General features: G+C 44.3%; 1 protein-coding gene across 1 annotated transcript in view; it reads left to right on the forward strand.

The window, feature by feature from the left end:
- Window positions 1–16,839: 16,839 nt before the first annotated feature.
- Window positions 16,840–26,882, forward strand: part of LOC308164707 (GTPase IMAP family member 8-like) — a gene marked incomplete at both ends in the record, with an annotated part of 23,294 nt that continues 13,251 nt past the window's right edge. Inside the window, 5 exons of the mRNA XM_080550772.1 lie at window positions 16,840–16,867; window positions 17,417–18,144; window positions 21,230–21,362; window positions 22,081–22,808; window positions 25,894–26,026. Coding sequence (XP_080406898.1) covers window positions 16,840–16,867; window positions 17,417–18,144; window positions 21,230–21,362; window positions 22,081–22,808; window positions 25,894–26,026 — 1,750 coding nt within the window. The remainder of the gene's footprint in view (window positions 16,868–17,416; window positions 18,145–21,229; window positions 21,363–22,080; window positions 22,809–25,893; window positions 26,027–26,882) is intronic.

Here is a 26,882-nt window from a genome sequence, read left to right on the forward strand (position 1 = left end):
TGAGGGATGAAGGGAGGAGGAGAGAGGAGAGGTAGGGCGAGGCAGGCCAGGTAGGAGAGGGGAGGTGAGGGATGATGGGAGGAGGAGAGAGGAGAGGTAGGGCGAGGCAGGCCAGGTAGGAGAGGGGAGGTGAGGGATGATGGGAGGAGGAGAGAGGAGAGGTAGGGCGAGGCAGGCCAGGTAGGAGAGGGGAGGTGAGGGATGATGGGAGGAGGAGAGAGGAGAGGTAGGGCGAGGCAGGCCAGGTAGGAGAGGGGAGGTGAGGGATGAAGGGAGGAGGAGAGGAATGTGAGGTGTCAGTGCGATGGGGGGCAGACCCGAGGGAGAGGTAACGGGTAAATGTTAACGTAGCGCACCGGTTGGGCCGGTGCCAAGCGTTAACAACATACTAAACTCCTAACACTCACTGGTGCTCATCATGAGCTGGTGTTAACATGGACACGTTGTTTAGTTAGGGTCGACACTTATTGGGATGATATTAGCCCCCTCTTGGAGCGAGCCGAAGCATTTTGAGAAGGATGCAAGGAAATACTTATGAGACGTGTGATTCTGTTTGGAGACCAAATATCCTCACTTGTCAGTAAAAACACACTGAGGACCCTATCAGGAGCTCTCATTCAATGTCACTTCGACTATGCCGTAACATCATGGTACTATAGAACCACAAAGGCCCATAAAACAAGACTCCAGACAGCCCAAAATAAACTGGTTAGGCTTCTGCTAGGCCTCAACCCTAGGACACATCTAACCGCTGCTCATTTTTTGAGCCTTGATTGGCTACGAGTAGTTGACAGAGTGCAGCAGCTTGCACTGGGCCTGGTCTTCAAGATACGCTACACCACAAAGACACCCAAGTACCTGTCAACATACTTCCAAAAAGTGAACAACGTCCACACATACAACACCAGAGGAAGCTCCACGAACCACGTTCAACCGCGTTGCACCACAAACAAGGGGTTAAACTCGTTTGCAAACTATGCAGTAAAAATGTGGAACGCCCTTCCTATAATCTTAAAGGAGTGCAAAACACTGCCCACCTTCAAAACCACTCTCAAAAAACATTTACAGGAGGCTGCAATCCGTAACTGGACCCTCTAAATCAAAAATCAGATTAAAAGACCCGAACTACCCACTGTACATACTTTGTGTTTGTCCCCCGCCCCCACCGGTGGTGTATGTCCCCACCTGTCCTACCCGCTGTACATACCTTATGTTTTGTTGTATTGTTCTTCCCATGATGGATGTATGTTTATCTTGTAGATAGTAATAGTTATTTGTCTGTATTATCTTGTAGATAGTACTAGTTTTTTTTGTCTGTCTTACATGTAACGATGAATTGAGAATCAAGGACCCCAATTGAAATAAGCCAGTGGCTTTCTTGGGTTTTTATCCTGTTAGTTGACCTTGTATGTAATATGTACTTTCATGTACCTACTTCTGCAAATTCTTCTAATAAAGTTTTCAATCAATCAATCAATCAACCATGCATGTACGCTTTTTTCACCAGCAGAGGGCAGCCTAGCTCCTCCACACACACCAACTTAGTGAAGGATGCGAGGAGAGGTCATAAGGAATGTAATAACAACTTGATTCACCCTTGTTCTGTTAAGATGCTGACAACAGGACAGGATTCATACCTGCCCCAAATAATGAAGACGGCTGGTGAGAATATTTCTGTTCTTCATTTATGTATTTATATTTTAGTACATCATAGCATTTCATGAAGTAGAAATACAGTATTGTAGGCAATATCCAGCATAGTCAAACTAAGAGCAAGGTGACCATGCATGTACACTTTTAGCCACAACACAAGCCAACTCTCCACCACCTCATAACAGGTAAACAATTACAAATGAATGGGGGTATCTGTTAATGTGTACAATACAAACCAGCAGGTCTTAGATATAAATATCCTATGTGCCTCATGTTGCTTCATCATGGTTTGTCAGTGTAAATGTAGACATTGCCTGATATATCACAGCTATTACCTGCATGAATGAGCCCAAAACTGAAAATTAAAATCTTCAAATGCTAATGAAAATGTCAGTATTTCTCCTGTTTGGAGCTAAAAATGCAACTACAAACTAGCAAATGACAACAATATTGTTATGGGTAAGAGGGTCTTACAATGCAAAATACATTTGGACCTGTATTCATATAGTATTATTATTATTATTATTATTATTAATGTAATTATGATTCTTATTATGCTTATTATTAATATCATCATCAATGTAATGATTATGATGATGATGATGATGATGATGATTATTATTATTATGATAAGCAAGGCTCAGCAAGGTGTTCAAGGCTGAAGGTCTTGCCTGTGGCATCATCAGCATTGGTCTCATGCATCACATCTACCATGTTGCATTCATCTCCAGCTGTTTACGTGCATGGCCTGATGTCGACACGATCTGCTTTATAACAAGACAGGAACGTCTCAGAGAGATTCATGTTTGTTATTAAATAAGCTGGACCACCATGGACTTCATCCAACTACTGAGTAATTTGGTAATTTTAGTGCTTTGTACTCATTTTGATTTGACATTGCCAAGGGATCATATACATTCACATACAGGACATTTTCCTGAATGTTTGGTTTTTACTTTGAATGTGTGGAGTAGATTTCAAAGTTTTAAAAAACTATCCAAATGAAATGCATTCAAATTTCAGGCTCAAACTTAAAAATGTGAAAACTGTACTTTTTCTCTGTCGTTCTTGGACTTAGATTGAATATGTGGTAACTTCAACAGTATCATATGAATTTAGAAAATGCCAAAAGGGTGGTGTATCTTCACCCATCAGCTAACTGTTACATGTATCAGAAGTGCATTTTTAACATTTCTGAAATATTAAAATGCCCTGCTTAAATTACTGCGGTGCGACTGTTAATGGTTAATACACAGAAAATGGAAAAAAGAATGAAACACAAAGATATTTTCTGAGAGATTTTAATATGATTACCTGATTATATTTGTTTTAGGACTGTATCACCATTCCCTAAGAATTTCTACACATAAAAAAACAGTAAACATTTATATTCACAATTAATTTCAACCATTCATTTTTCTCAACAACAAATAAAGTTTCTTCTTGTGTTCCAGAACCACATGCAAAGGTAATTAGAAACAGCCTGTCCTGCTAACATAATATTAATCATAATGATACCATTGTTCATAAAGGACTTTTCTTAATCATTTTTATAAAGCAAAAGGATTATAAAAGGCATACAAAGGTTAAAGGAAAATCTATTAAAAAGTCAATTTAAGGGCGCTTAGGTGGCGTAGCGGGTTAAACGCTGACCATGTAATCGCAGGGTCCCTCGTACCTGCGTTGCTCTTAACTGGTCCCGATTCCGGCCAAAAAAACACAGAAAAAAAAAGGAAATTTAAATCTGATCAATTAGCTAGAACCACAGTGTCAATGTCAATCAACAAAAAGTATAGTTTAGTTTCTGAGGCATTTCAAAGAGGATCATTTTGAATGGGAATGCAGTTGAGTTTCTTATGGTGAAAAATAGAGGAAAACAATAATCTATAAATCTCTTTGTAGATACAATATATATGCATAAACAGAAATTTAGACCCTACAATAAATGGAGAGTTAAAAATGACAATGTCTTTAAGTAAATCAATCATCAACAGCATTCATGATCACAACATTTATAGATCTACACATTATTTGAATACAAAACCTACAAATAAGAATTTGTGGCTTTCAATTCAGAATCAAAATCCAGAATCAAAGTTAACTCACTACACAAGTGAATACACTCTTCTCTTGGGTCAATTGAACATTACATTTGGTCAACGCACAGATTCTTTCCATCAGCGTTTTCACCTGCTTATAATCTTTTGATATCATGTTGTTGAACACCTCGTACCTGCCCCCACATTTGTCAACTAGCCTGCTGAGATGTGAGTCAGCTTTGACAAAGTCATCAATGCTCATCTGTTTCAAGTCATCTCCATGAGTAAAGAGGACAATAGTTTTCTCTCTGATTCTCTCCTCAAAGGCCTTTTCCAACTGATCGAATACCTCTCTCTCACCCTCTGTGAATCTGCCAATCTGGATCACCAACAAGTAAACACATAATCTATTCTCACACAACTTTCTGCAGGTCGAGAGCTGTTGATTTCCTTTAATACTTTCATCAAAGAAGTCTGGAGTATCAATGACCCTAATCTGTATACCAGATATCTCAATGTCTAAATGTTGACACTTTTTAGTAACAGGACTAGAGCTTGCACACGACTTAAAATGGTTGCCTTTGGTGATGGTGTTGTCGGTGGCGATGATTGTGTTGCCGGTGGTGCTCTTTCCAGTGCCCGTCTGCCCCAGCAGGACGATGTTAAAAGCATTGCTGGGATTGGGAGGGTGTGTCCCCTGTTAAGATAGTTTGAGACACCTCCTTAGTCACTTAACAATACTGTACCTTCAATAAATTATCTATTTTTAATTCAACTTTCATCAATGCTCAATCTTATAAAAGGTGCAAGGCTGAGATAATACATTTCAGTTCATGCAGTCAAGTTGGAAGGATCCTCCTCTGCCCAGAGTAATATCAGCACATTGTAAACTTAAGTGCAGTGGCACTTAAAGCAAGTAGACTGCAATACATGCATATTACATTCCTACAATGTGTTTAAAAAACAACAACATTATGACTATTTTGTGCTTTAGCACAATATCTAACCAGAGTACATTCCTTAAAACACATCTCTGATGTCAGACCTATCGCTAAGCCACGCCCCCTTTGAAAACTCGGACAAACAGATAACGCTCGCTCAAATTCTTCACTGACAATGACTGACTGACCGACCGTGACTGAATGACATTCAATGACTTACAATGGCGGGAGTTTCAGATTTACAAGTAAGCAATAGACATGTTTTTTAAAAAGATGACAAGAATATTTCGTCTAGAACCTTTTCACCATCAGATATTAGCGAGTTGTTTGTCCGAGTTTTCTGCCTGTAGTGACTTTTGCTGTGATATGATTGGACAATTTCTATTTTGGGGCGTGGCTTAGTGATAGGTCTATGGATAAGAGCAATTGCGCGTCATCTCCCTGTCATCAGAATAGTCACGCCCCTTTTTGGGTGGTAGACTGGGCCGGACTTATGCATGGGGTTCCCTGGGCTTGAGCCCAGGGGCCCCGGGCTACAAGGGGCCCCGAAATAAATCCAAATGTATGAATAAATATTTGCTCTTTGATTTTGAATTCACAAATTACGTTCAAATTGGAAAAAATATTTTTGTCGCAGCGCAGGGCACGGAAATACGCATCTCATCTCACCAGTTTATGTTACTGAGTCACGCAGGACGTAGGCTACGACACTATATAATAGTTTGCCTAACTGGCCATCGGATTTGGGCTCCTAATATCTAAAAAGCAATACGGTTTTCTTATTTTATCGGATTAAAGTAGCAAAGACCAGAAATTCGCATTGACCGCCAGTCAAACTTCTACACTTCTACCACCCAAAAAGGGGCGTGGACATGACGGGAGGGAAAAGTACCCGGATGCGTTGCTCTTAACTGGATTTATTTCTCACACTGTGCAGGCTAGTTACTTAAGCAATATCACACGAGAGGGAGTGTGTTATACTGAATATCAGCACGGCTGTGATTCGGTCGTAGGTACGAGGCCGCAGGCCGAGAACCGAAGAAAAAATAGTTCCGCAACGGGACTGTTCAACTGGATTGTTGCCTAGTAGCCTGAACACAAACTAGCTACTTCGTATCGTGGCTAGCTACTTTGTATCGTGTACATTTATTTGTACATTTCCATGTATTGTGCAACCAGTGAAATATCACTCGGTTGACAGTCGCTTTGGTGGCATGTGTGAATGTGATTCAGAGACAGACGAGTTGACATCAGACATCACGCTGCTCCATCGTTTTCTGCTCTCGGTGGTCTGATGGTCTCCAATAACTTTTTAGCTTTCAGACCTTTCATTCATTTAATTGAACACCTGTGCGGCGGAGTGATACATATAGTTAAAAGTCCCAGTGCTGTTATACTGTATATCGTAACTCATGGAATGCCTCTTGTCCAATCAAATGACTTGGTCGGAACTAACTGTTGTATAATACACTACAGACTAGTTACAGCTGGATATTACACTACAGACTAGTTACAGCTGGATATTACACTACGAACCCTATATGAACGATATGAACCCTCTGGAGGTGTCGTGGGCTTATCAGCGAAACATTCATGAAGGAGGGCGCCCACTTGACAACCCAAAGGATGCCATCGCTCATTTGAACACCACAGAGTCTTATCGGTGCCTTAAGTATGTATGTATCGAGGGATATCAACATCTAGTCCTACATAACAGATCTGATCATCTGGTGAACCAGTGACTGCTGTGAAAGTGCAGCTGGCAACAAGGGAAAGACCTTGCGACAGCATGGAAAGACAGCTGACAGGAGGGAATAGACCCCAACGGGGCCGCCATGGGCTAGCTACCCGTGGCGGCGGGATCCAGCACGAACAGTGTATGGGTCCCACCCAAACTTGGCTACGAAAAATTCTAAGAAGAAAATACCCCCTGAGCCTGCGAGAGCGGGGGCGGAAGATGGCTCATCGGCAGACTACCCGGTAACGAACACAGGAACGGAACAGACTACGAGATTGATGAACAGCATACCTGAGGCGCCGACAGCTACAGCAGGACACACGCTCCAGAACTGCGTATGTGGTTGGACAAAGGTTACTTCCACCCATGGCCTGAAGATACACCAGGGCAAGAAAGGGTGCCTAAAGAAGGGTCAACAGGGAAGTCGCATCGACAGCTACTTTTTGAGAAGCAAGCCGAGTCAGTCGACTGAAGTTCAGCAGCAGGACACACACCACAGTCTGCAGGACATCAACACCCCTGTCCCAGAGGAGGAAGAACAAGGCACAGGAGAGCAACCTGAATCCAACACATCACGACCACCAGCAGAGAAGAAGATCCAGGGGCGAAGGCCATTAGTCAAGTGGCCAAAGTCCTGCAACAAGACGCTGTGGAAGGAGGTCAACACTGATCTCTGCAACATCCTAGAAGGGATCAGAGGCACCACCATGAAGAAGTTGGAGAGAATGGGCAACCTCATCTATGCCTATGGAGTGGAACAGTTCGGAGTGGTCGAAGGCAAACGATCTACTCAGTCAATTCCCACCAAGTCCAGAAGGCAGACAGAAATAGACCGACTAGTCAAGGAGAGGAGGCAGCTGAAGAAGCAATGGAGGAAGGCCACAGAGGAGGAGAAGGAGGGAATAAACCTGCTGCAGGAAGAGATTAAGAGCAGGCTTGCAACACTGAGGAGAGCTGAAAACCTCCTGAAGAGGCGCAGAAGGAAGGAGCAAACAAGATCACGCTTCTACAAAGATCCTTTCAAATTTGTGAAGACTCTCTTCACAAAGGAGAAGAGCGGAAGTCTCTCTGTGGCAAAGGCCCACCTGGAAGAACATCTGAAAAAGGGCTGCACAGATGACCGACACCAGGAAGAGGTCACGCTCCCACCTGACATGCCACCAGTCAATCCACCAGAGCACGAACTAGATATCAGTCCACCCAGGTGGAGTGAAGTAGACAACACTGTGCGTAGAGCAAGGGCCGCGTCAGCTCCAGGTCCCAACGGAGTTCCATACAGGCTCTACAAAAACGCACCAGATGTCCTGAGATTCCTCTGGAAGCTGATGAAAGTTGTGTGGCAAAAGAAGGCGATACCAACGTCCTGGCGGAGAGCCGGAGGGATCCTTATCCCCAAGGAAAAGGACTCAACAGAAATCGGACAGTTCCGGCAGATCAGCCTTCTAAATGTCGAGGGAAAAATCTTCTTCAGCGTGGTCGCTCATAGGCTGGCAGGATACCTGCAAAGAAACAACCTGATTGACACGTCAATCCAGAAAGCAGGCATCTCAGGCTTCTCAGGGTGTGTCGAACATGCTAGTGTCATCTGGCATCAGATCCAGGTCGCCAAGAAGGAGGGAACGGACCTCCACGTGGTGTTCCTGGATCTTGCGAATGCCTTTGGCTCAGTCCCTCACAACCTCCTGTGGACAGCCTTCGACTACTTCAGGATCCCACCAGCTCTCACAACCCTTGTCAAGGCCTACTTCCAGGACGTCCAGCTCTGCGTGACCACAGCAGAGTACACCACAGCATGGCAACATCTGGAAGTGGGAATCATGGCCGGCTGCATCATCTCCCCGCTGGCCTTCACCATGGCCATGGAGGTCATTATTCGGGCCTCTCGATGGGTGGTTGGCGGACAGCGAATAAGACCTGGGCTGAGGTTGCCGCCGATCAGAGCCTACATGGATGACCTCACAACACTCACCACGACCAAGGCTTGCACAGTACGGCTACTAAGAAAGCTCCAGGAAAACATTCAGTTGGCTCGCATGAAGATCAAGCCGAGCAAGTCCAGAAGCATCTCCATTGTCAAGGGGAAGCTGTCAGACCACCGCTTCCACATTGGCAAAGAACCCATTCCAACGGTCTCCGAGAAGCCTGTGAAGAGCCTAGGTCGTTGGTATGATGCCTCCCTCAAAGATAAAGAGCAAGTAGAGCAGCTCAGGAAGGAGGTAGCCAGCGGCCTGGAGAACATCGACAGAACCCTGCTTCCTGGCAAGCTGAAGCTCTGGTGCATGCAGTATGGACTACTTCCACGTCTCCTGTGGCCACTAACCCTCTATGAAGTTCCTCTCTCAAAGGTGGAAAAGCTGGAGAGACTGGTCAACTCATATGCAAGGAAGTGGCTTGGCCTTCCCAGGTGCCTCAGCAGCATTGGGCTCTACGGCAAAGGGATGTTACACCTGCCCATTTCCAGTCTGACAGAGGAGTACAAGTGTGCCAAAGTCAGACTGGAGATGATGCTTCTGGATTCGAATGATCCATTTGTTGCCCAAGCTGCCCCCATCCTGGCCACTGGGAGGAAGTGGACCCCATTGGCTGCAACTGAGCAGGCAAAGGCAGCACTCAGACACAGGGACATTGTGGGCCGAGTGCAGGAGGGGAGGAGTGGTCTTGGCCTCGGGATTAGTACACCGGCCTGGAGCAAGGCCAATCCATCTCAGAGACGCAAGCTGGTGGTCCAGGAGGTACGTCGGGAAGAGGAAGCAGGAAGGCGCGCACAAGCTGTGGCGCAGGCAAAGCAAGGGCAGTGGATGGCATGGGAAGGAGTGGAAAAGAGGAAGATCTCCTGGAAAGATCTGTGGGAGATGGAGGCATTCAGAGCGAGCTTCACCATCAGGGCTGCCTACGATGTCCTGCCTTCTCCTGTAAACCTAAGCCAGTGGTATGGCGAAGACCCCACGTGCCCTCTATGTCAAAGTCCAGCAACACTGAAGCACATCTTAGTGGGATGCAAGACCAGCCTCACCCAAGGCCGTTACACCTGGCGGCACGACCAGGTGCTAAGGTGTCTTGCAGCAGTGCTGGAAAGTCAACGGACAAGTGTGAACGCCCTTCCTCCCCCATCATCCCGGTGGCAGCCAGCACCATTTGTTCGGGAGGGCGAGGGTCAAGCCTGCCTCACCACCATAAGACCAGACACTGGGCAGCTGGGCAGAGCACGGGACTGGAAGCTGCTGGCAGACTTGGACAAGAAACTCTGCTTCCCAGCTGAGATCGCAGCCACCAACCTGCGACCAGACCTTGTGCTGTGGTCAGCCTCGCTCAAGCTCGTTTACATCATCGAGCTCACTGTGCCCTGGGAGGGTGCAGTGGAGGAGGCCTACGAGCGGAAGAGGCTGAGGTACACTGAACTCGCAGCAGATGCCCAACAACAAGGCTGGACAGCGAAGGTACGCCCAGTGGAAGTAGGCTGCAGAGGGTTCGTAGCCACCTCAACATCCAGGCTACTCAGGGAGATGGGAGTGCGAGGGAAGACCCACCGGCACGCAATCAAGGACCTCTCCAGGGCTGCTGAAAAGGGGAGCCAGTGGCTGTGGATGAAGAGAAAGGACTCGACCCGGGCGTTCAAATGAGCTGATCGCATCTAGGGAGTGAACCTGGGACGCTGGGATTCACTGCTGAACCCTCTGGAGGTGTCGTGGGCTTATCAGCGAAACATTCATGAAGGAGGGCGCCCACTTGACAACCCAAAGGATGCCATCGCTCATTTGAACACCACAGAGTCTTATCGGTGCCTTAAGTATGTATGTATCGAGGGATATCAACATCTAGTCCTACATAACAGATCTGATCATCTGGTGAACCAGTGACTGCTGTGAAAGTGCAGCTGGCAACAAGGGAAAGACCTTGCGACAGCATGGAAAGACAGCTGACAGGAGGGAATAGACCCCAACGGGGCCGCCATGGGCTAGCTACCCGTGGCGGCGGGATCCAGCACGAACAGTGTATGGGTCCCACCCAAACTTGGCTACGAAAAATTCTAAGAAGAAAATACCCCCTGAGCCTGCGAGAGCGGGGGCGGAAGATGGCTCATCGGCAGACTACCCGGTAACGAACACAGGAACGGAACAGACTACGAGATTGATGAACAGCATACCTGAGGCGCCGACAGCTACAGCAGGACACACGCTCCAGAACTGCGTATGTGGTTGGACAAAGGTTACTTCCACCCATGGCCTGAAGATACACCAGGGCAAGAAAGGGTGCCTAAAGAAGGGTCAACAGGGAAGTCGCATCGACAGCTACTTTTTGAGAAGCAGGCCGAGTCAGTCGACTGAAGTTCAGCAGCAGGACACACACCACAGTCTGCAGGACATCAACACCCCTGTCCCAGAGGAGGAAGAACAAGGCACAGGAGAGCAACCTGAATCCAACACATCACGACCACCAGCAGAGAAGAAGATCCAGGGGCGAAGGCCATTAGTCAAGTGGCCAAAGTCCTGCAACAAGACGCTGTGGAAGGAGGTCAACACTGATCTCTGCAACATCCTAGAAGGGATCAGAGGCACCACCATGAAGAAGTTGGAGAGAATGGGCAACCTCATCTATGCCTATGGAGTGGAACAGTTCGGAGTGGTCGAAGGCAAACGATCTACTCAGTCAATTCCCACCAAGTCCAGAAGGCAGACAGAAATAGACCGACTAGTCAAGGAGAGGAGGCAGCTGAAGAAGCAATGGAGGAAGGCCACAGAGGAGGAGAAGGAGGGAATAAACCTGCTGCAGGAAGAGATTAAGAGCAGGCTTGCAACACTGAGGAGAGCTGAAAACCTCCTGAAGAGGCGCAGAAGGAAGGAGCAAACAAGATCACGCTTCTACAAAGATCCTTTCAAATTTGTGAAGACTCTCTTCACAAAGGAGAAGAGCGGAAGTCTCTCTGTGGCAAAGGCCCACCTGGAAGAACATCTGAAAAAGGGCTGCACAGATGACCGACACCAGGAAGAGGTCACGCTCCCACCTGACATGCCACCAGTCAATCCACCAGAGCACGAACTAGATATCAGTCCACCCAGGTGGAGTGAAGTAGACAACACTGTGCGTAGAGCAAGGGCCGCGTCAGCTCCAGGTCCCAACGGAGTTCCATACAGGCTCTACAAAAACGCACCAGATGTCCTGAGATTCCTCTGGAAGCTGATGAAAGTTGTGTGGCAAAAGAAGGCGATACCAACGTCCTGGCGGAGAGCCGGAGGGATCCTTATCCCCAAGGAAAAGGACTCAACAGAAATCGGACAGTTCCGGCAGATCAGCCTTCTAAATGTCGAGGGAAAAATCTTCTTCAGCGTGGTCGCTCATAGGCTGGCAGGATACCTGCAAAGAAACAACCTGATTGACACGTCAATCCAGAAAGCAGGCATCTCAGGCTTCTCAGGGTGTGTCGAACATGCTAGTGTCATCTGGCATCAGATCCAGGTCGCCAAGAAGGAGGGAACGGACCTCCACGTGGTGTTCCTGGATCTTGCGAATGCCTTTGGCTCAGTCCCTCACAACCTCCTGTGGACAGCCTTCGACTACTTCAGGATCCCACCAGCTCTCACAACCCTTGTCAAGGCCTACTTCCAGGACGTCCAGCTCTGCGTGACCACAGCAGAGTACACCACAGCATGGCAACATCTGGAAGTGGGAATCATGGCCGGCTGCACCATCTCCCCGCTGGCCTTCACCATGGCCATGGAGGTCATTATTCGGGCCTCTCGATGGGTGGTTGGCGGACAGCGAATAAGACCTGGGCTGAGGTTGCCGCCGATCAGAGCCTACATGGATGACCTCACAACACTCACCACGACCAAGGCTTGCACAGTACGGCTACTAAGAAAGCTCCAGGAAAACATTCAGTTGGCTCGCATGAAGATCAAGCCGAGCAAGTCCAGAAGCATCTCCATTGTCAAGGGGAAGCTGTCAGACCACCGCTTCCACATTGGCAAAGAACCCATTCCAACGGTCTCCGAGAAGCCTGTGAAGAGCCTAGGTCGTTGGTATGATGCCTCCCTCAAAGATAAAGAGCAAGTAGAGCAGCTCAGGAAGGAGGTAGCCAGCGGCCTGGAGAACATCGACAGAACCCTGCTTCCTGGCAAGCTGAAGCTCTGGTGCATGCAGTATGGACTACTTCCACGTCTCCTGTGGCCACTAACCCTCTATGAAGTTCCTCTCTCAAAGGTGGAAAAGCTGGAGAGACTGGTCAACTCATATGCAAGGAAGTGGCTTGGCCTTCCCAGGTGCCTCAGCAGCATTGGGCTCTACGGCAAAGGGATGTTACACCTGCCCATTTCCAGTCTGACAGAGGAGTACAAGTGTGCCAAAGTCAGACTGGAGATGATGCTTCTGGATTCGAATGATCCATTTGTTGCCCAAGCTGCCCCCATCCTGGCCACTGGGAGGAAGTGGACCCCATTGGCTGCAACTGAGCAGGCAAAGGCAGCACTCAGACACAGGGACATTGTGGGCCGAGTGCAGGAGGGGAGGAGTGGTCTTGGCCTCGGGATTAGTACACCGGCCTGGAGCAAGGCCAATCCATCTCAGAGACGCAAGCTGGTGGTCCAGGAGGTACGTCGGGAAGAGGAAGCAGGAAGGCGCGCACAAGCTGTGGCGCAGGCAAAGCAAGGGCAGTGGATGGCATGGGAAGGAGTGGAAAAGAGGAAGATCTCCTGGAAAGATCTGTGGGAGATGGAGGCATTCAGAGCGAGCTTCACCATCAGGGCTGCCTACGATGTCCTGCCTTCTCCTGTAAACCTAAGCCAGTGGTATGGCGAAGACCCCACGTGCCCTCTATGTCAAAGTCCAGCAACACTGAAGCACATCTTAGTGGGATGCAAGACCAGCCTCACCCAAGGCCGTTACACCTGGCGGCACGACCAGGTGCTAAGGTGTCTTGCAGCAGTGCTGGAAAGTCATCGGACAAGTGTGAACGCCCTTCCTCCCCCATCATCCCGGTGGCAGCCAGCACCATTTGTTCGGGAGGGCGAGGGTCAAGCCTGCCTCACCACCATAAGACCAGACACTGGGCAGCTGGGCAGAGCACGGGACTGGAAGCTGCTGGCAGACTTGGACAAGAAACTCTGCTTCCCAGCTGAGATCGCAGCCACCAACCTGCGACCAGACCTTGTGCTGTGGTCAGCCTCGCTCAAGCTCGTTTACATCATCGAGCTCACTGTGCCCTGGGAGGGTGCAGTGGAGGAGGCCTACGAGCGGAAGAGGCTGAGGTACACTGAACTCGCAGCAGATGCCCAACAACAAGGCTGGACAGCGAAGGTACGCCCAGTGGAAGTAGGCTGCAGAGGGTTCGTAGCCACCTCAACATCCAGGCTACTCAGGGAGATGGGAGTGCGAGGGAAGACCCACCGGCACGCAATCAAGGACCTCTCCAGGGCTGCTGAAAAGGGGAGCCAGTGGCTGTGGATGAAGAGAAAGGACTCGACCCGGGCGTTCAAATGAGCTGATCGCATCTAGGGAGTGAACCTGGGACGCTGGGATTCACTGCTGAACCCTCTGGAGGTGTCGTGGGCTTATCAGCGAAACATTCATGAAGGAGGGCGCCCACTTGACAACCCAAAGGATGCCATCGCTCATTTGAACACCACAGAGTCTTATCGGTGCCTTAAGTATGTATGTATCGAGGGATATCAACATCTAGTCCTACATAACAGATCTACAGACTAGTTACAGCTGGATATTACACTACAGACTAGTTACAGCTGGATATTACACTACAGACTAGTTACAGCTGGATTTTACACTACAGACTAGTTAGAGCTGGATATTACACTACAGACTAGTTAGAGCTGGATATTACACTACAGACTAGTTAGAGCTGGATATTACACTACAGACTAGTTACAGCTGGATATTACACTACAGACTAGTTACAGCTGGATATTACACTACAGACTAGTTACAGCTGGATATTACACTACAGACTAGTTAGAGCTGGATATTACACTACAGACTAGTTAGAGCTGGATATTACACTACAGACTAGTTAGAGCTGGATATTACACTACAGACTAGTTAGAGCTGGATATTACACTACAGACTAGTTACAGCTGGATATTACACTACAGACTAGTTACAGCTGGATATTACACTACAGACTAGTTAGAGCTGGATATTACACTACAGACCAGTTACAGCTGGATATTACACTACAGACTAGTTAGAGCTGGATATTACACTACAGACTAGTTAGAGCTGGATATTACACTACAGACTAGTTAGAGCTGGATATTACACTACAGACTAGTTAGAGCTGGATATTACACTACAGACTAGTTACAGCTGGATATTACACTACAGGTTAGTTACAGCTGGATATTACACTACAGGATGTTACACTGACAGGATGCCCTGTCAAACTCCACTCTGGGCTTACCACATCTGGACGGTAGCTTGTAGCATGGCTTGGAGGGTAGCTTGTAGCATGGCTTGGAGGGTAGCTTGTAGCATGGCTTGGAGGGTAGCTTGTAGCATGGCTTGGAGGGTAGCTTGGAGGGTGGCTTGTAGCATGGCTTGGAGGGTAGCTTGTAGCATGGCTTGGAGGGTAGCTTGGAGGGTGGCTTGGAGGCTGGCTTGGAGGGTAGCTTGTAGCATGGCTTGGAGGGTAGCTTGGAGGGTGGCTTGGAGGGTAGCTTGGAGGGTGGCTTGGAGGGTAGCTTGGAGCGTATTCAGAACTGTCACTCTGCCCAGACCTAAAGTATACAGTCATGACATAATATCTTTAATAATACTCTTATTAATTAATACCATTGACAAGGTTTGAAAGGATAGAAAATTGTATCATGTATTTTGTTCTTACATTCCATGTACAATCCTTCTTTTCCCCAATAGTTCACTCAATAGTTGATCTAGATCATTATCACTGCAGTCCTCTGATATGGATGTAATGTGTATGCCTTCATTGATCTTCTTTAACTCTTTATGACTTATTGGTTCGCCACCTACAAGCAGGAACATATGAGGGCCAGGGAACAGTTTCACACAGTCCCTAATTTGCTCTTTTGGAGAATCAGCATGTTCATTTGCGATGAATTTAACAACTAATGGTTCATTTTCTAATTTCTCCCATCTGTCGGTATAGCTGGTACGTTTGTTTAGGTTTAGGTTTAGGATACGATGTGCAATCGAACGATTTAAGTCAGCTTTCTTTCCCAGCAGAACAATGGTACTCTGGGAAAGATGGTACTCTGGAGCTCCTAGACCTAGGGAAATAAAAACAACAAAAATATGTGTTATTTTGCTTTTTGCATAGGTATCAAAAAACGAAAATGAAATCTTCCAGTAGACCAACTATACATTACAGTATTTCTTTGAGGAAAGTAAATACAGGGTTCCCACACCATTTGAAACATCAAATTCAAGCACCTTTCAAGGACTTTCAAGACTCAATTCCCTCAAATTCAAGGACCCAACACGGCATAGTTTGAGACAGATCTAGAGAATTTAGATAATAGGAACTATCCGCTCACAGACAACAATTAAAAAGAGAGACTTGAATGTGTGAACACTAGATGGTCTCTTGCCTTCTCTACCACAGCACAGCAAAACAATATATTCTGAAATATGTGTAAAGTTAAGCAATACAGAGACTTATTTACTAGTTGACGAGCTAAGTAAAACATTTTTGAATATATATAGATTTTTTTTAGAGAGAGAGAGAGAGAGGGGAATTCAAGCACTTTCAATGACCCATGTCTATTTTCAAAAACGTATAACACCTTGATTTTTTTTCTCAAATTCACAAACTTTCAAGGATTTCAAGGACCTGTGGGAACCCTGTAAATAAGTGCAAGTAAATATATACAATAAAAAAGGGTTTAAAGACGATTTATCCAAAATGATGTACTGCATGTAGAGAAAATATTCTTGATTTGGTTGACATATTTAAGTATGATTCATCTCCAAATAGTCAAGTACAGTAAGTCAAGCTAGGTTTAAGATTTTAAAAGTATGACTTACTGGTTGACATTTTCCTTCGCTTCTTTTGCTGCATCAGTCATTGGTGATCTGTGAAAATGTGACAGACGTGTCCTCAGCATTTATGCAGAGACCAGGGGAGGCTGGTGGAGGTAGACATCAGAGGACGGCTCACTGTAATACATGGACTGGAATAAGGAATGGTAGGGTTAGGGTTAGGATTAGTGTTTGATACCATTTCTTATTCCATTCCATGCATTCCAATGAGCCTGTCCTCTGATGTCTACCTCCACCTGCCTCCTCCGGTAGAGAGTGGGCGTGTTCCACCTGTCCTCTGATGTCTACCTCCACCTGCCTCCTCTGGTAGAGAGTGGGCGTGTTCCACCTGTCCTCTGATGTCTACCTCCACCCCTCCACCTCCGGTAGAAAGGTATGATGGGGTGAGTGGGCGTGTTTCACCTGGGCTTAATTATAAAGAAAACACCACATCATAATTTGTCTCCAACTGTATCAAGACAAGATGGGTAATTTCTACTCAATCCCTGCAGGTGAGGACAATTCAACTTTGCTGTAGTTTTGTTTCTGAGTAAATGTTTATTGATGAGGATATGACTCATACAAATCACCAACAAATTCTTAATTTATAAAACTAATAGTTGGTTGTCCTACTTCACAATGATTGTCCTAAAATGAATGTTTTTAAATAGTAGTAATACAGGTGGGTAGGTTAATGTGTAATAAGTGTAACAGTGCAGGTATACAGATATGTCTAGGCTTCACTGCAAGGTGCAAACCACTAGTTATCCTAACAAAGGATTGTCAGGTTAATTAGTAAGAAGCACCTAAAAAGCCTTCTGGAAAAGGGTTACTAAATTACTAAACGTGAGTACTTAATTTGGGCATTTCATAAATCTGTCCCATTACTTTTGGATACCACAAAATAGGGGTATTATGCATAAAAAGGTGGTGTAATTTCTAAATGGTGAAACCATTCCAAATACTTTTTGGAGTGTAGGGTCAAAAGAAAAAAAAATGCTTTACTGTCCCATTACTTATGCAGGGTACTGTATATGACTGAGGATGTTTTATTTGTGTAGGTCCCGACATGAGGATTGTACTCATTGGAAAAACGGGCGTGGGGAAAAGTGCTGTTGGAAACACCATCCTGGGTAAACCGTTATTTAAATCTAGCCCTAGTTCTAGTTCTACGACTGAGACCTGTAAGAAGGAGAAGGCCCATGGTAATCGATCGTTGTATGTGGTGGACACACCAGGAATTTTAGACACCCAGAAAACTCCAAAGCATATAAAAAACGAGCTAGTGAGATGTATCCAAGTGTCAAGCCCCGGCCCACATGTCTTCCTGCTGGTGATCCAGTTGGGCAGGTTCACCCGTGAGGAGCAGAAAGCTGTGGAGGCCTTAGAGAAAATCTTTGGTCCTGAGGTCTCCAAGTACATGATTGTGCTCTTCACTCGTGGTGATGAACTAGAGGGTCAAACAATACAAGAGTATGTGCGTGGCGGTGATTCAAAGCTCCAAGAAGTGATTCAGCGCTGTGGTGGCAGATTCCATGTCTTCAACAATGAAAGCCAAGACAGACGTCAAGTTGGTAAGCTGATCAAGAAGGTTGATGACATGGTTGCAGCAAACGGAGGAGAACACTTCTCTCAGAAAATGTATCAGGAGGCAGAGAGAATGATCCAACAGAAACAGAGGGAGCGGTCGATGGAGAGGGAGGAGGCTGAACTCCAAATATACCATTTCTCCTTCTTACACCTTCTTCTGCAAGATGTCATTCTGTTCAAAGAAATACTTGAGGAGGATGTCTAATTTAGCGCACTGTAGCTACAGACAAACATGAAATCAGCTTTTAAAATATGGAAATGCTCTCTTTCTCCTGTCAAACACATACTGTTCTTTATGCTTAAAGCCTTTTCAAATGTATGTATGGTAAATCCTGTTAATACAACACAATCATGAAGTGAAATGGAGTCTTGCAGTAATACTGAAATTAAATGGTTGAACATAAAATGTTTGAACATTTATATATAAATGTTTTACAATATTTTAAGACTTAATGATTGTAGTGTATATGTTTGATAAATTTTTTATAGAATGATATTGAATACACCGTCATGAAAAGGCTACACTGATTAATAGAAGATATACATTGATCAGCGCTTTCCACATACCGAATGTTGATCTCTAATGTGCAATTATGTAATTCATATATTTTCTAATTTGTGTGAGCATACTGTATTGTTACAAAAAAAAGAAAAGAAAAAACCAATAAAGTTTGCACATCATTATCCAGTTTACACTGTACAGTGTGGTTTGTCAGTGAAAGTCAGAAACATCGCCAAAACCTTGGGCTTGCCAAAATCAACATTTGGGAATATAAGAAGAAACAAAAGCTCTGGTGAACGGGTCAGTCATCTTTCCACATGAACAGAAACAACACAGGAACAAGACAAGGGATATACTTAAATTAATTAATGTGTCCTATGAATAAATTGTGTATATACAGTTAGGTCCGTAAATATTTGGACAGTGACACGATTTCTATAATTTTGTCTCTGTAGGCCACCACAATGGATTTGAAATGAAACAATCGAGATGTAATTGAAGTGCAGACTTTCAGCTTTAATTCAAGGGGTTGAACAAAAATATAGTATGAAACGTTTAGGAATTTGCAACCATTTTTATACACAGTTCCCTATTTTCAGGAGCTCAAAAGTAATTGGACAACTTAACATAATCATAAATAAAATGTTAGTTGTTAATACTTTGTCGAGAATCCTTTGCAGGCAATGACTGCCTGAAGTCTGGAACCCATGGACATCACCAAATGCTGGGTTTCCTCCTTTGTGATGCTTTGCCAGGCCTTTACTGCAGCAGTCTTCAGTTGTTGTTTGTTTGTGGGTCTTTCTGCCTTTAGTTTTGTCTTCAGCAAGTGAAATGCATGCTCGATCAGGTTGAGATCAGGTGATTGACATGGCCATTGCAGAATATTCCACTTCTTTGCCTTAAAAAACTCCTGGGTTGCTTACGCAGTATGTTTTGGGTCATTGTCCATCTGTATTGTGAAGCGCCATCCAATCAACTTTGCTGAATTTGTCTGAATCTGAGCAGACAGAATATCCCTAAACACTTCAGAATTCATCCGTCTGCTTCTGTCTTCTGTCACATCATCAATAAACACTAGTGACCCAGTGCCATTGGAAGCAATGCATGCCCATGTCATCACACTGCCTCCACCGTGTTTTACAGATGATGTGGTATGCGTCGGATCATGATCCGTTCCAAGCCTTCTCCATACTTTTTTCTTCCCATAATTCTGGTACAGGTTGATCTTAGTTTCATCTGTCCAAAGAATGCTGTTCCACAACAGGGCTGGCTTTTTTAAATGTTTTTTGGCAAAGTGTAATCTGGCCTTTCTATTCTTGAGGATTATGAATGGCTTGCACCTTGTGGTGAACCCTCTGTATTTGTTCATGTGAAGTCTTCCTTTTATGGTACACTTGGATAATGATATGCCTACCTCCTGGAGACTGTTCTTCACTTGGCTGGATGTTGTGAAGGGGTTTTTCTTTACCATGTAAAGGATCCTGTGATCATCCACCACTCTTGTCTTCCTTGGATGTCCAGACCTTTTTGTTGTGCCGAGCTCACCAGTGCATTCTTTTTTTTCTCAGAATGTACCAAATAGTTAATTTGGCCACTCCTAATGTTCCCGCTATCTCTCTGATGTATTTTTTTCTGTTTGTTTTTGCAGCCTAAGGATGGCCTGTTTCACTTGCATTGAGAGCTCCGTTGACTGCATGTTGTACGTATACAGCAACATCTTCCAAATGCAAATGCCACACTTGGAATCAACTCAGACCTTTTACCTGCCTAATTGATAAAGAAATAATGAAGGAATAGCCCACACTGGCCCATGAAATAGCTTTTGAGTCAATTGTCCAATTACTTTTGGTCCCTTGATAAAGAGGGAGCTACATATTAAAGAGCTGTAATTCCAAAACCCTTCCTTCAATTTGGATGTGAATACCCTTACCCTAAAGCTGAGAGTCTGCACTTTAAGCCCATATTCATTATACAACTGTAAATTGAAGATGTTTTGGTAAACAGCTCAAATAACAAAAATCCTGTCTATGTCCAAATATATATGGACCTAACTGTATAAATATACACACAATAATAGGCTGTGAATTTACTTGTATTTTGGGGGGGAGATAAAAGAAAAACGTGTGGTGTTGGAATAAGGAAATGCCTGACAAACTGGTTAGAGGAATCCGGTTTTTTGTTTCTTTTACTATTATAACATCTCAGCTTAGTTTTGATGATTTCTGAATAAGTATATATAATATATAATTATTATATTTCAGCTGGTAACAGACAAGCTAGTCTGAATTGTCAGAATGAATGTCAGTGGTATGGTAGCTTGGCGCCATTGGTGTGTGAATGTGTGTGTGAATGGGTGAATGAGAGGCCATTGTAAAGCTCTTTGGATAAAGGCGCTATATAAGTGCAGTCCATTTAACATTTACCATCTTCTACGCCCCTTCGCGTGGCCATTTCTATGCTAGTAACAGAGTAGCTTGCTAGAGAACGTGTTATTTTTTTCTCCATACAAAATAGTGTATATTTATTGGAGTGGAAAATATTCAAATTTCCAGTGAAGTAGCACTTTGTCACATTGATTGGTCCAAAGAATGTAACCAACGACTGTCATGATTATTTACAACCCAGTATACAAATCAGTCTAATCAGCGTCTTAAGCGCCCTTGGGTTTTATGAAAGGCGCTATATAAATCCAAGTTATTATTATTATTATTAGTCTGTCTTGAGCATCCTAACCAACTGCCTCACAGTGTGAAACGGCAACTACACTGTGTCTGACCGGAAGGCCCTGCCAAGGGTGGTGAAAACCGCCCAGTGCTTCATCGACACCAAACTCCCTACCATCGGGTCCCTCCAAGCAGACCGGTGTCGGTGTAGGGCAGCAAGAATCATCAAGGACACCTCACACCCCAGCCACGGTCTGTTTGACCCCCTACCATCTAAGAGACTCAGGAAGTACAGGATCCTCAGGTCCATACAGCAGGCTACAGAACAGCTTCTTTCACAAAACTGTCACTCTGATGAACAACCCCCCCCCCCATGGGGCACAATGACTCTCAGTATTGAATGTAGTAATTATTTTAATAATTAATATAATATCACATATGTATCCTACAATCCTGTCATTGCATAGCCAGTGTACAGTTCAACATGAAAGTGACCGTGTGTAACCTTAGGTGCCTTGTTGTCAACAACAAGAGAGTGAAAGTATGTTGTCTCCAGGAAGGACATTTCTGATGTGCGTGTCCAAAGTAAATAACTCTTTCATGTGTAGTAACACAGGTGAACCACATCTTGGGTACTTTCCCCTTTCGGGAATATCACTCAGCCGTTCTCAGTTCCGGGTTCTCTCTCTCTCTCAGGTTAATTAGTAAGAAGCACCTAAAAAGCCTTCTGGAAAAGGGTTACTAAATTACTAAACGTGAGTACTTAATTTGGGCATTTCATAAATCTGTCCCATTACTTTTGGGTACCACAAAACAGGGGTATTATGCATAAAAAGGTGGTGTAATTTCTAAATGGTGAAACCATTCCAAATACTTTTTGGAGTGTAGGGTCAAAAGAAAAGAAAATGCTTTACTGTCCCATTACTTATGCAGGGTACTGTATATGACTGAGGATGTTTTATTTGTGTAGGTCCCGACATGAGGATTGTACTCATTGGAAAAACGGGCGTGGGGAAAAGTGCTGTTGGAAACACCATCCTGGGTAAACCGTTATTTAAATCTAGCCCTAGTTCTAGTTCTACGACTGAGACCTGTAAGAAGGAGAAGGCCCATGGTAATCGATCGTTGTATGTGGTGGACACACCAGGAATTTTAGACACCCAGAAAACTCCAAAGCATATAAAAAACGAGCTAGTGAGATGTATCCAAGTGTCAAGCCCCGGCCCACATGTCTTCCTGCTGGTGATCCAGTTGGGCAGGTTCACCCGTGAGGAGCAGAAAGCTGTGGAGGCCTTAGAGAAAATCTTTGGTCCTGAGGTCTCCAAGTACATGATTGTGCTCTTCACTCGTGGTGATGAACTAGAGGGTCAAACAATACAAGAGTATGTGCGTGGCGGTGATTCAAAGCTCCAAGAAGTGATTCAGCGCTGTGGTGGCAGATTCCATGTCTTCAACAATGAAAGCCAAGACAGACGTCAAGTTGGTAAGCTGATCAAGAAGGTTGATGACATGGTTGCAGCAAACGGAGGAGAACACTTCTCTCAGAAAATGTATCAGGAGGCAGAGAGGATGATCCAACAGAAACAGAGGGAGCGGTCGATGGAGAGGGAGGAGGCTGAACTCCAAATATACCATTTCTCCTTCTTACACCTTCTTCTGCAAGATGTCATTCTGTTCAAAGAAATACTTGAGGAGGATGTCTAATTTAGCGCACTGTAGCTACAGACAAACATGAAATCAGCTTTTAAAATATGGAAATGCTCTCTTTCTCCTGTCAAACACATACTGTTCTTTATGCTTAAAGCCTTTTCAAATGTATGTATGGTAAATCCTGTTAATACAACACAATCATGAAGTGAAATGGAGTCTTGCAGTAATACTGAAATTAAATGGTTGAACATAAAATGTTTGAACATTTATATATAAATGTTTTACAATATTTTAAGACTTAATGATTGTAGTGTATATGTTTGCTAAATTTTTTATAGAATGATATTGAATACACCGTCATGAAAAGGCTACACTGATTAATAGAAGATATACATTGATCAGCGCTTTCCACATACCGAATGTTGATCTCTAATGTGCAATTATGTAATTCATATATTTTCTAATTTGTGTGAGCATACTGTATTGTTACAAAAAAAAGAAAAGAAAAAACCAATAAAGTTTGCACATCATTATCCAGTTTACACTGTACAGTGTGGTTTGTCAGTGAAAGTCAGAAACATCGCCAAAACCTTGGGCTTGCCAAAATCAACATTTGGGAATATAAGAAGAAACAAAAGCTCTGGTGAACGGGTCAGTCATCTTTCCACATGAACAGAAACAACACAGGAACAAGACGAGGGATATACTTAAATTAATTAATGTGTCCTATGAATAAATTGTGTATATACAGTTAGGTCCGTAAATATTTGGACAGTGACACGATTTCTATAATTTTGTCTCTGTAGGCCACCACAATGGATTTGAAATGAAACAATCGAGATGTAATTGAAGTGCAGACTTTCAGCTTTAATTCAAGGGGTTGAACAAAAATATAGTATGAAACGTTTAGGAATTTGCAACCATTTTTATACACAGTTCCCTATTTTCAGGAGCTCAAAAGTAATTGGACAAATTAACATAATCATAAATAAAATGTTAGTTGTTAATACTTTGTCGAGAATCCTTTGCAGGCAATGACTGCCTGAAGTCTGGAACCCATGGACATCACCAAATGCTGGGTTTCCTCCTTTGTGATGCTTTGCCAGGCCTTTACTGCAGCAGTCTTCAGTTGTTGTTTGTTTGTGGGTCTTTCTGCCTTTAGTTTTGTCTTCAGCAAGTGAAATGCATGCTCGATCAGGTTGAGATCAGGTGATTGACATGGCCATTGCAGAATATTCCACTTCTTTGCCTTAAAAAACTCCTGGGTTGCTTACGCAGTATGTTTTGGGTCATTGTCCATCTGTATTGTGAAGCGCCATCCAATCAACTTTGCTGAATTTGTCTGAATCTGAGCAGACAGAATATCCCTAAACACTTCAGAATTCATCCGTCTGCTTCTGTCTTCTGTCACATCATCAATAAACACTAGTGACCCAGTGCCATTGGAAGCAATGCATGCCCATGTCATCACACTGCCTCCACCGTGTTTTACAGATGATGTGGTATGCGTCGGATCATGATCCGTTCCAAGCCTTCTCCATACTTTTTTCTTCCCATAATTCTGGTACAGGTTGATCTTAGTTTCATCTGTCCAAAGAATGCTGTTCCACAACAGGGCTGGCTTTTTTTAATGTTTTTTGGCAAAGTGTAATCTGGCCTTTCTATTCTTGAGGATTATGAATGGCTTGCACCTTGTGGTGAACCCTCTGTATTTGTTCATGTGAAGTCTTCCTTTTATGGTACACTTGGATAATGATATGCCTACCTCCTGGAGACTGTTCTTCACTTGGCTGGATGTTGTGAAGGGGTTTTTCTTTACCATGTAAAGGATCCTGTGATCATCCACCACTCTTGTCTTCCTTGGATGTCCAGACCTTTTTGTTGTGCCGAGCTCACCAGTGCATTCTTTTTTTTCTCAGAATGTACCAAATAGTTAATTTGGCCACTCCTAATGTTCCCGCTATCTCTCTGATGTATTTTTTTCTGTTTGTTTTTGCAGCCTAAGGATGGCCTGTTTCACTTGCATTGAGAGCTCCGTTGACTGCATGTTGTACGTATACAGCAACATCTTCCAAATGCAAATGCCACACTTGGAATCAACTCAGACCTTTTACCTGCCTAATTGATAAAGAAATAATGAAGGAATAGCCCACACTGGCCCATGAAATAGCTTTTGAGTCAATTGTCCAATTACTTTTGGTCCCTTGATAAAGAGGGAGCTACATATTAAAGAGCTGTAATTCCAAAACCCTTCCTTCAATTTGGATGTGAATACCCTTACCCTAAAGCTGAGAGTCTGCACTTTAAGCCCATATTCATTATACAACTGTAAATTGAAGATGTTTTGGTAAACAGCTCAAATAACAAAAATCCTGTCTATGTCCAAATATATATGGACCTAACTGTATAAATATACACACAATAATAGGCTGTGAATTTACTTGTATTTTGGGGGGGAGATAAAAGAAAAACGTGTGGTGTTGGAATAAGGAAATGCCTGACAAACTGGTTAGAGGAATCCGTTTTTTTGTTTCTTTTACTATTATAACATCTCAGCTTAGTTTTGATGATTTCTGAATAAGTATATATAATATATAATTATTATATTTCAGCTGGTAACAGACAAGCTAGTCTGAATTGTCAGAATGAATGTCAGTGGTATGGTAGCTTGGCGCCATTGGTGTGTGAATGTGTGTGTGAATGGGTGAATGAGAGGCCATTGTAAAGCTCTTTGGATAAAGGCGCTATATAAGTGCAGTCCATTTAACATTTACCATCTTCTACGCCCCTTCGCGTGGCCATTTCTATGCTAGTAACAGAGTAGCTTGCTAGAGAACGTGTTATTTTTTTCTCCATACAAAATAGTGTATATTTATTGGAGTGGAAAATATTCAAATTTCCAGTGAAGTAGCACTTTGTCACATTGATTGGTCCAAAGAATGTAACCAACGACTGTCATGATTATTTACAACCCAGTATACAAATCAGTCTAATCAGCGTCTTAAGCGCCCTTGGGTTTTATGAAAGGCGCTATATAAATCCAAGTTATTATTATTATTATTAGTCTGTCTTGAGCATCCTAACCAACTGCCTCACAGTGTGAAACGGCAACTACACTGTGTCTGACCGGAAGGCCCTGCCAAGGGTGGTGAAAACCGCCCAGTGCTTCATCGACACCAAACTCCCTACCATCGGGTCCCTCCAAGCAGACCGGTGTCGGTGTAGGGCAGCAAGAATCATCAAGGACACCTCACACCCCAGCCACGGTCTGTTTGACCCCCTACCATCTAAGAGACTCAGGAAGTACAGGATCCTCAGGTCCATACAGCAGGCTACAGAACAGCTTCTTTCACAAAACTGTCACTCTGATGAACAACCCCCCCCCCCCATGGGGCACAATGACTCTCAGTATTGAATGTAGTAATTATTTTAATAATTAATATAATATCACATATGTATCCTACAATCCTGTCATTGCATAGCCAGTGTACAGTTCAACATGAAAGTGACCGTGTGTAACCTTAGGTGCCTTGTTGTCAACAACAAGAGAGTGAAAGTATGTTGTCTCCAGGAAGGACATTTCTGATGTGCGTGTCCAAAGTAAATAACTCTTTCATGTGTAGTAACACAGGTGAACCACATCTTGGGTACTTTCCCCTTTCGGGAATATCACTCAGCCGTTCTCAGTTCCGGGTTCTCTCTCTCTCTCAGGTTAATTAGTAAGAAGCACCTAAAAAGCCTTCTGGAAAAGGGTTACTAAATTACTAAACGTGAGTACTTAATTTGGGCATTTCATAAATCTGTCCCATTACTTTTGGGTACCACAAAACAGGGGTATTATGCATAAAAAGGTGGTGTAATTTCTAAATGGTGAAACCATTCCAAATACTTTTTGGAGTGTAGGGTCAAAAGAAAAGAAAATGCTTTACTGTCCCATTACTTATGCAGGGTAGGGGTGCAACGGTTCAGTTGGCCCACGGTTCGGTACGGTTCGGTATTTTGGGTCACGGTTTTCGGTACGGTTCGGTTCAGAAACAAACGTTCCAGACCAACTCGACCTCTGACCAAAGGCCGCGTTCGAGGCATTCACGTGGACGCTCCGGCGCTCTCAGAGCTAATTTA

The sequence above is a fragment of the Nansenia antarctica genome (genome assembly GCF_963989245.1).
Source record: "Nansenia antarctica genome assembly, contig: SUPER_8_unloc_2, whole genome shotgun sequence".
In the NCBI taxonomy this organism is placed as follows: Eukaryota; Metazoa; Chordata; class Actinopteri; order Argentiniformes; family Microstomatidae; genus Nansenia; species Nansenia antarctica.